This window comes from Rhinopithecus bieti, unplaced genomic scaffold, assembly GCF_001698545.2.
Source record: "Rhinopithecus bieti isolate Rb0 unplaced genomic scaffold, ASM169854v2 scaffold_12653, whole genome shotgun sequence".
NCBI classification, from domain to species: domain Eukaryota; kingdom Metazoa; phylum Chordata; class Mammalia; order Primates; family Cercopithecidae; genus Rhinopithecus; species Rhinopithecus bieti.
In genome coordinates, this window is record NW_016807437.1 from 723,305 (window position 1) to 734,335 (window position 11,031).

Sequence of the window (11,031 nt, forward strand, 5' to 3'; positions counted from 1 at the left end):
CTCAGGCCTTCAATAAATGACTCATTATTATACAATTATCACTAATTCTATTACTGTCTCTCCACTCCTCATGGCCTAAAGAAAGTGTGACTGCTGTTTCCCAGAGCGCGTACTGCACTGCCCAGGGAGTGGCCAGAGCAGTGAGAGAATCTGGCTGAACAGGTTTTTTCAAAGCAGTGGAAAATAAATCAAAGGTGATAACCCAAATTTAGAAAAAGAATGTACTCCTTTGTCTGTTCTTTCCTAGTTGTGAAAGAACCTTCAAAATGCAATTTATGCTGAAATAAATCAGAAGCAACATGGCTGACACTCTCTGGTCTGTGTTCTTCCTGACCCCATGAGGGTAGACAGTGGTGACTTTGAGTTTCTGCTGAATGTGGTGATAGCTGACCGTGTTCTGTGATGATGTCTACACCAGTGAGTGAACAAGATTAGGAGTCAGCAAATCATGCAGAGACAGCAGAGATGCGGGGAGAGGGGAAGCTTCACACCCAGGTACAAAGCATGCCCAGCCCCTTGCTGCAAATTGTTCGTCACTAAATGTGATCTCAGGGAACTTGGTTAGAACTTTTGGTTGAAAGTAACAGACACCCAATTTGTATTAGCTTAAGCAACAGGGAAATTCATTATCATGATTCCATAGTGTATCAGAGAAAACAAGCAGAGATGCAGAGCTGACCTGGGATTGGAAACAAGCTCCTGAATGATATTAAACATGTGTCTCTCCTCTGCTTCATTTTTCTCTCTTTCTACAGATGTGCTTCCTCTATGGCTCTAGTTAACATAATGGAACAACAGCTCACAAGTTTTGTAGATGCAGCCACCTAAAGAGAGCCTGGTCTCACTTTCTCCAAATCCAAAATTCCCATGGAAGGGAGTAATCGCCCTGCCTTGGGTTCAGATTCCTTTCTCTGATTACCAATCATCAATGATACAGGTTATAATCTGTTGTACCAACATGGCATATTCACCATAACTATTTACCATCTGTGAGTGAGCAAAACTACAGATAAGGGATGACTGAAACAAGTACTGATGAGCCAGATGATAAAAAGCAGATTTCCACCCCCACCCCCAGCTCTATACTGCATCCTGGCTGTTCTCATATTCTTCATCCTTGTACCTGAAATCTAGGATGTCTCTGTAGTTACTGCCCCTGGCCCCTTCATGCTAGGTTGACCCTAGCCCTAAACAAGTTAATTAGAGCATGGTAGAGTGTAAATGACATGGGCTTTAGAACCACACAAACCTTGAGTTAAAGCCCACTTGCTAGCTGTGTGACCCTGGGCAAGTTACTTAGCCTGTTTGAGTATTGGTTTCCTTATTTATAAATTAAGGGTAATAATACCTTTCTAATGGGATTGATGTGCAGATGAAGGGCAATAAAGTAACCATATTCAAGTGTTCGGTATGTAATACATACTCAGTTATGTTAATTTCCTTTTCTTGATTAGTCTACCTAGAAATCTTCAGGCAGGTGAGAGAGTAGCCATAAGTGAGAAGACAAGAAAGGAGAAGTGATCGAATTTTCTATCTAGGAAATGTCTTCTTTGCCTCAGGTATTTTACAGTTATGCTGAGCAAACACTGAATAATTTCAGTGGGTCTGCAGCACTGAGAAAGCCACACTTTGATAGATATGGTCTCTCACTTCAGAGACAAATCAGCAAGGATATGAGGATGAATGATGAATGTTTTATGTTTCTTTTTAATTTATGAGTGTGATTATATGGCTCTTAAGTCTTTCTCTGTAAATTTTAAGGCTCATAAAGTATAATCTGATTGCTAGGTTGTGAATGAAGTGCTTTAACATTCATGAAAAGCTTCAACATATTGCTGTTTAGAGACATGCTCCCCTTTCAGAATGTAGTAAGCCACACTTTTTCTATAAATTGTTGTTTATTGAGTTGTTACTGTAACAGGCACTTTCTAAACTTTTATATGCATTATCTCATCCCTTCCTGTGAGTTAAGTGCTATCGTCCCCATTTTCTGGATTAAAAAATTGAGGCTCAGGTAAGTTGCCGAGGTCATATAGCATCCAGTGACAGAATTGGCACTTGAGCTCAGTTTAGTCTGCTTCCAGAGCCTAAGCAATTAACACTTTCGTTTTGGTAATCAGATTTAGATATAGAAAACAGAAGAAATGAATTCCCAGGAAAATCGGTGCTTAAAGTATCTCATATTAGAAATGATCATCTCATGGCTTTTGTGTGTCCACTTAAGGTTGCTACATAGGCTTTGATGCAAAGCAGTGGAATTATAGGAAGAAAAATAGATGAACAATAATAGAATATCTCTTTAGACCTGAGAACTATTCTAATTACTTACTTAGAGGATAATAGTGATGAAGGGGTTGGGTCTGTGAAAAAAAAAAGAAACTAGAGGTTTGGTCCCAGCTTTAGACTTGTGAGTGTTTTCTATCTTGCTTAAAATTGTGCACACTCTGATCATCTGTAGCTGCAAGGGATTGTGTGTGCATGCATGTGGAATATTTTGGCCTGCTCCAGAAAATAACAGTGCTTTAATCTTAGGTACTGTGAATAACTTCTTATGATATTTGAAGGAATCTTTATCCATTGACCTATGAACCACTCATGGGAACCATTGATCTCTAACCTAATTGACCTGCTCCTCCAAAAATATTTTATTTTGTTTTGTTTGTGCTACTGCGAGTTTCATTATATTCCAGACTGTGCTTCATTTGTGCTTTCTTTGTGCCTTTTTTTAAAAAACAAACAAACAAACAAACAAAACTGAATCTTGTGTATAAATAGAAGAAACATTTAAATATCACATCACTTTTTATTAGAAGCATAATTGGATTAATTTCTCTTATTTTCCTTTTGTTCCCTTCTGTCTTTCAGCTCCAGGGTTCCTTGAAAAGAAAACAGGTAGTTAACCTATCTCCTGCCAACAGCAAGCGACCCAATGGCTTTGTGGACAACTCATTTCTTGATATCAAAAGAATTCGTGTTGGGGAGAATCTCACTGCAGGACAAGTTGGCCTCCAAATAAACAATGGACAAAGTCAGATTATGTCAGGAACCTTGCCTATGAGCCAAGCACCCCTGCGAAAGACTAATACTCTGCCATCCCATACACATTCTCCTGGCAATGGCCTGTTTAACATGGGCTTAAAGGAGGTAAAGAAGGAGCCAGGAGAGACTCTGTCTTGCAGTAAGCACATGGATGGCCAAATGACCCAAGAGAATATTTTTCCTAATAGGTATGGAGACGACCCTGGAGAACAACTGATGGATCCTGAGCTGCAGGAACTCTTCAATGAACTGACCAACATATCTGTGCCTCCCATGAGTGACCTTGAACTGGAGAACATGATCAATGCCACCATAAAGCAGGATGACCCATTTAACATTGACTTGGGTCAGCAAAGCCAGAGGAGCACACCTAGGCCCTCCTTACCCATGGAGAAAATAGTGATCAAAAGTGAATACTCACCGGGCCTGACTCAAGGCCCCTCAGGCTCTCCTCAGCTGAGGCCCCCATCAGCTGGCCCTGCATTCTCCATGGCCAACTCTGCCCTCTCCACTTCGTCTCCAATCCCTTCAGTCCCTCAGAGCCAGGCTCAGCCTCAGACAGGCTCAGGAGCAAGTCGGGCCCTGCCAAGCTGGCAAGAAGTATCCCATGCCCAGCAGCTCAAACAGATAGCTGCCAATCGTCAGCAGCATGCCCGGATGCAGCAGCACCAGCAGCAGCACCAGCCTACCAACTGGTCAGCCTTGCCCTCTTCTGCTGGACCATCACCAGGCCCATTTGGGCAGGAGAAAATCCCCAGCCCTTCTTTTGGTCAGCAGACATTCAGCCCACAGAGCTCCCCCATGTCTGGGGTAGCTGGCGGCAGCAGCCAGTCGAAAGTAATGGCTAACTACATGTACAAGGCTGGCCCCTCAGCCCAGGGTGGGCACCTGGATGTGCTCATGCAGCAAAAGCCTCAGGATCTCAGTCGAAGTTTTATTAACAACCCGCACCCAGCCATGGAGCCCCGTCAGGGCAACACCAAGCCTTTGTTTCATTTTAACTCAGATCAAGCAAACCAGCAGATGCCTTCTGTTTTGCCTTCTCAGAACAAGCCTTCTCTCCTACACTACACCCAGCAGCAGCAGCAGCAGCAGCAGCAGCAGCAACAACAGCAACAGCAACAGCAGCAGCAGCAACAGCAACAGCAACAGCAGAGTTCAATTTCAGCTCAACAACAGCAACAGCAACAGCAGCAGAGCTCGATTTCAGCCCAACAACAACAGCAGCAGCAGCAACAACAACAACAACAACAACAGCAACAACAGCAGCAGCAGCAGCAACAACCATCTTCTCAGCCCGCCCAATCTCTACCAAGCCAGCCTTTGCTAAGGTCACCTTTGCCACTTCAGCAAAAGCTCCTACTTCAGCAAATGCAGAATCAGCCCATCACAGGAATGGGATACCAAGTCTCCCAACAACAGAGACAGGTAAGGGTTCTACTACTCCAAATACAAAGTTCCCAGAGACCATTTAGCTTGATCTTTATGTTTTGGTTACCATTTTACCATTATGTTTGTATTGGGACAAGATCAAGACCAAAGACAGTAGTGGTCTTGATGGAGTCATATGAAGACCTCATAAAGCCTGGTTCGTTGGGGGCATCTAGAGGCAAGGGCTAGTACTTCCTTGTAGAGCATTAGTGTCATTGTGATCTGTAATGATCAAAGGTTCTTGCTCACTCAGAGCATTATAATGTATGCTGTTAGTGACATATCCAGTTGTCAATCAGATGGTCATTTATCCAAGCAGTAAATTAGTCATTAAGTCAATGTGCACTTGCTGAGTACCTACCATGTGCAAGATGTTGTAATTATGCTGAGAATCGGAATGAAGCCAGAGGTGGGATTGAGTATTAAATGACTGATCTACACCTGCACCAACCAACTGGAATATCTAAATGCCCAACCCATCATAATGATCCTGTGATGACTCCCTGTGATGCATGTGGACTGAATATCAGCCTGAAATAAAACATGATCCCTGTCTGCAAGCACAGTAAGGAAATGGAGACAGGATTTTTCGACTACCATTTCAATACTAGGTAGAAAGGATAATGATATGAGAGCACAGAGTTTTGGTATCTGACCCAGCAAAGGGAAATCAGGGAAGGCTTCTGGAAAAATAATGTCTGAGTTAAGTGTTAAAGGATGAAATCATCACGACTACAGAGAAAAAAATCTCTGGTTACCTTATGTCCTTTGGTTTACATAAAACAGAGGTTGATTCCGCCCCAAATATGAACAATATGAAGACATAACTCTGTCCCTCTAGAGCACATATTGATGAGTTAGTCCTGATCCCCAGGGAACTTGAAAGAAAAAACTCTTCCTGGAAGGAAGGAAGGAACTTTGAATATTGCTTTGTACGTGTAATTTGACAGGTCTACATTATCTGTCTGAGCACAAAGATTGCACATTATATGTCAGAACATTATCTCAGGACAGTGTGATAGTGCAGAGCCTAATTTCAATAACATTCCTAGAGTAGTTTTCGTGGCTACTGCCCAGAAAAGAATGCCACAAACACCACAAACTCTGTCCAAGCTAACCTTTGCCCTAGATGTTGGCCAAGAGAACACTCGACTCAATGAGGATTCAAAAGTTATGCACTAAGACAGCTTTCAGCTCTTTTCTACTTACGTGGGTTTTTAAAAAATTATAGATTATGGAGAATGAACTTGGAGTAGAGACATACATATACACTTTTTTTTTTTACAAAATTTCTTTTTTAACCCATGCAATTTTAGGGGCATTTAAAAACAAGTCATAGAACTATTTTCTAATGCTATAGGTAGGCACTTTGATTTGGATGAATGTAGGTTCAAATTCTTACTCTGACAGTCCTAGCTGTGTCACCTCAGGGGACTCACTGAACTTCTCTAAGCCTATTTCCTCACCTATCAATAGGAGTGAAAAGAAAATCTCCTAGGAGTGTATTGAAAATAAAATGAGGAAATTATCAGCTCAGAGTCTAGAATAAGTTGATTACTATTATGATTATGGAAAGAGTCATAAATCACCAAAATGTTATTTTGAAATAAGCACTGCTATTATATAGGAGAGGCATTGGAGTAAATCCCAAATTCTAACATAAACAGTATTATGGAAATGAAAGAAAATTATCCCTAATTTTTCCACTATCCAGCAGCTTGAGTGTATTGCAATTTACCCTTTCTAGGCCCAGACTTCTGACCATAAAAATGGAAATTATAAATAATGAGATACAATGAGTTAGCATTTATAACCGGCATGACTTCTGCCTCCCTTACTTGTGGCATTTTATTTCATCCATATGAAGGAAATGCCATTATTTCCATGTTACAGGTAAGAGAATTGAGGCACAGAGAGGTTCAATAGCTTTCCCAAGTTAACACAGATAATGAGTAGCAGCTGCGGGATTCTGATGATCTACTCTGAAGCCTATACTTTTAGCCACTAGGATCTACAGCTCACAGGTGGCATTTGCTGGAATCCTTATAGACCACTGTGGAATTCTTAAAAAGAATATTCTTCTAATGTTGAGCCCTACTTACATAATCTACATAGTAGATTAAGTCCTTTGGAATAAAAACATATTCTAAATGTCTATTCTTTAGAGATGCTAAAGAAATTTTATACACACACACATCTGTGTGACTATTAGCCTTCCTGAGGGTAAACATTATGGAGTTAACCAAAATAAACAATTTACAACAGGAGATAGATAGATAGATAGATAGATAGATTTTTTTTTGGTGGGGGGGGGATGGAGTCTCGCTCTGTCATCCAGGCTGGAGTGCAGTGGCTTGATCTCAGCTCACTGCAACCTCCACTTCCCAGGTTCAAGCGATTCTCCTGCCTCAGCCTCCTGAGTAGCTCAGATCACAGGCAGGCACCACCACGCCTGGCTAATTTTTGTATTTTTAGTAGAGATGGGATTTCACCAAGTTGGCCATGCTGGTCTAGAACTCCTGAGCTAGTGATCCGCCTTCCTTGGCCTCCCAAAGTGCTGGGACTACAGGCGTGAGCCAACGCATGGAAATATATATCTTTGGTGCCCCATCAGTCCTTTTCTGGGAGCCTCCCTGCCACCTCCAACATCCTCTGGCCTGTTTCCAGACATACTGCTGATATCAGCAACTATAAACCATATTCCTGACCTCTTAGTCCCCACTCAAGTTTCTAGGACCGAAGCCCACTAATGGGTGCTGATGGCCAAATCAACAAACATCTTCCAATGCCTCAGATAATCTTTTACATTCTCCTAGGGCATATGACACATATGATACAGAGTTAATTTTCATCTCTTCCAGAAGGCCCTTAAAAAGTGGTGGAAATGTGGCAGCATTTCAGGTTAAGGGCTTCTCTTCTAATTGGGGAGTAGCCACCCATTTAAAGTTTTATCCCAGCTTTATAGACTGAACCACATTGTCCCTTCCAGATCAATAATTCTATAACACATGATCCCAAAATCATGTGACTGAGTTTTAAGCAAGTATACTACAGCTGTGTAGTCAAGTAAGTATTGCTCTTTGGAAAGTATTCACATTTAGGAGGGAAGTGTACACATTCTGATAATGATGCTATAGTTCAATACAGCTATAGAATTTTCTCTGGGGATTGTCTCTAGGGCTTATAACACATTTGGTAGACTATCACCAACGCAGTAACATTCATCCTATCGGGGCAATTTTTGCAAACAGTCAAGCCGGGTAATGCTGCTTTGGGTCAAAACCAAGGGATAACTGTGGTGTGACAAGGCTGCATTGCAAGTGTGGTGTGTGAGCTTTCTCTGAAGGCAGTTAAAGAAAGTGAGCTCCTTCTCAAGATGTTAATTTTTGAGGAGCAACTTTTATTTTATATACATACTTCTAAGGTTCTTCTGATTCTCATTGTCTCATCAGTGTGTTGGCATGTATTCTCAACTCAGAGAGAGTAGTTTTAAATCTTCCATCTATAATAGACAGAACAAATGTCTATTCTCATTCCAGAACAGCTAAATCTCTGTTACTGATGACCAAAGTCATGGGTAGGGTGGGGGATTTGGAATTAAGCAACTCTTAAATTTCTCAACTAAAATATCCTAAAGGAAACCACTAGTCATGTATTTTTTTTTTTTTTTTTTCTGCTTGTCATACTCACTTTGTGTCAAACATAGGACAATTTACTATGGGATTTGTTACTTGAAGCTCTTTAGCCTGGTGGAAATGTTGGTTCTCTGCTACAAATTGGTAGACTAAATTTGTTGATCAGTTGCTTGCAGTCTACCTCATAGATGTGCAAAGGTGACCTTCCCTTTACCTGTCAGAACTCTGAACCCAGACAGATCCACATTTGCAGCTACAGACTGAATGTGGGCAATTCCTATGCCCCTTCCCCTTTACTGTGTACCTACCTCTATTTTCCTACAGGTAAATGATTTCCTGAGAGATGGATGCAGTGTAATAAAATTGTTCAATAAATCCTTATTGCTCTATGCTTGGGGTGGTTTTAAGTAATCTCTTCTTCAGAGACTGGGAGAACAAACGCTATTTGGTGTTTTACAAAATGTCTACAGCAGACTCTTGTCTTGCTAATATTTGTAGCTTGGCACATGGAGATACCTCTTGGCTATAATTTTCTTCCCTTCCTGATTTGAGGATTATGGGAGAGGGCAAGATGGGGATGCAATGCATGCATTTCTGATTTATCTTCAAGTCAGTGAACACTTATTTAAGTTGTGAAAGAGTTATTGGCTGATCAGGACTCATGAGGGTTTAAGCCAAAAGCGCTTACCTCTTGAACCAAAAAGTGATCTTTTTCAGAGCTATATAATCAGTCACTTAAAAGTGTGAATTTTTTTCTAACATTGGATCCATGCAACTCAAGTGGATTCTATATTTGGTTTAGAATTCTCCCATATTTAAAACTTCTTGGAGGGAAGGCAGCCAGTGAATGGATGGTTTGTTATGACTGAAACATAAATTTGTACATTGCCTCCTTAGTTTAAAGCCAAGCTCCTCAATCATATATTAATAACTTTACCCTACTCTCTCTTCCTAGCCAAGCTTATCCTTCACTACGCCATATCAACCCTTGGTGTAAATCAGGCACATCTCCTAATGTTCTCTGCCCCACTTCTTTAAGGTAGCATTGCATATATCCAATCTTAAGGATGAACACACAGAAAATTGTTTCCAAATTGGCCTGGGTAGCAGTGGAGAAATCAATGTAACTCTCATATGCTGACAATACCTCTACATCCTTATAATTGTCCAATGAAAGTGCCAGAGAAGAAATAGATATCTTGTATCGGCTGGAAATGCCTTTTCCAATGAGAAAATAAAGATGAATTTAGTGTTTTGCAATAATATGATATCCAAGTCACTCCTTTGCTGGATCCTAGAGGTTGGCTGAAGGGTCCTCCAGTTAGGCTGGTGCCAGAGTTTAGGTTCATAGGCTAAAATAGATTAGAGGAAGTCAGGAGCATGGAGGGCCAAAGCAAAACCAAGCCAAAGTCCTACAAAAGCTGAGAAACAAACAAAATTTGTCAGTATATTCATAACCAAGAAGAAGGCCAAAAAGATAGTGACATACCTGCAGTCAAGGGTAAATATAATGACATGAAATCTATAGTGAAGATGGGATAGAGACTCAAGAGATGCAAGGTGATCACTGCAAATGACTCTTGACCATTTGGTTATTTCTTTATAACTCACCTTGGCGAGTCTTGGCAAAAGGGAACAAGGTTGCTACAGACATGCTGTGGGTTGTCAATGGGAGGCCATTAGCATTATGTTTACATTTTCATTTTATCTTTGATATTTCACCATTTATCTTTTAAGTTTACAAAGGAAAGAAAAATTTGTTTTTAATACTCCATGAAACTAGTGCTTGACCAGAATGCAGAGTCAGTTTCCAGATACATATATTGATATAATTAGTATTGAAGAATCATAATTGGAAAATTAGCAGGAGGAACTTGGTGTCTTTTTTGTTCTTTTGTCGTTATTCTGTTGGTTGGTTAGTTGATTGGTTGGTTGGTTGGTTGGTTAGTTGGTTGGTTTTAACATTAGCACTAACTCTGTGCCATATACAAATAACTCAAATGGTAGCTGTAATCAACCATTTTTCACATGTGAGGACACTGATGCTCAGAAAGATCAAATCACTTGCTCAGGGTTATAGTTAGTAATTGACCTGATTTTATAGTCAGGGCTCATAATTACTATGCTGCCTAAATTAAGGAAATAGGTAGAGGTGGTTTGGGTAGTGCTGTCAGGGCCTTTTTTATGATATATGTTTGAAATTTCACTGTTTTCTACAGTCCCAGGCAAAATAATCACCTCAGGAAAAATTTAGGTCAATTCCAATGTAGGGAGGGATCTTTAGTCAAACTCACACTGATGTTGCCTTATCTGAATCCACAGATCTCTCAGTTTCCTGATCTGCCTACCAGGAGCCATGAACTTACTGAATATTGCTCCATTCTTAGCTCTGGCTAAGCTTCTATTCACTTGTTTAAAAACATATATATTGTGTGCCTGCTATTTGCCAAGCACAGTTCTGGATTACTGATGCTACACCTGAGATCAAATAAGAAATTGTGGTGCAGTAATGAAAGCATAAAATTTTCAAAGTTTTTTAAAAATTAAATAATCAGATTGTTTTCAAATTGAGCTATTTTCATCATATCGCAGGCTTATTCTTGTTTCTGTTGCTAGGCTGATTTGCTGATGGGCTTCTTGGTACCTCTGTTCCCAGATTAAAATGGGAGAAAAAACAAGGAAGTGAGAATGCAGTTTAATTTTTAAAGCAAACATTTCTGGAGTTTTGTTAGGTATTTTACATAATAAAGAAAATTCATTCATTCTCTTTCTCTTTAACATCATCCATTCGAATTTAAGAATCTTTTCTGGGCCGGGCGCGGTGGCTCAAGCCTGTAATCCCAGTACTTTGGGAGGCCGAGACGGGCGGATCACGAGGTCAGGAGATCGAGACCATCCTGGCTAACACGGTGAAACCCCGTCTCTA

The 11,031-nt window shown here is 40.6% G+C and overlaps 1 protein-coding gene across 1 annotated transcript in view; it reads left to right on the plus strand.

Annotated features, from left to right (window-relative positions):
- MAML2 (mastermind like transcriptional coactivator 2) overlaps positions 1-11,031 on the plus strand; it is a 383,748-nt gene that overhangs the window by 256,768 nt on the left and 115,949 nt on the right. The window contains exon 3 of the mRNA XM_017881984.1: positions 2,866-4,467. Coding sequence (XP_017737473.1) covers positions 2,866-4,467 — 1,602 coding nt within the window. The remainder of the gene's footprint in view (positions 1-2,865; positions 4,468-11,031) is intronic.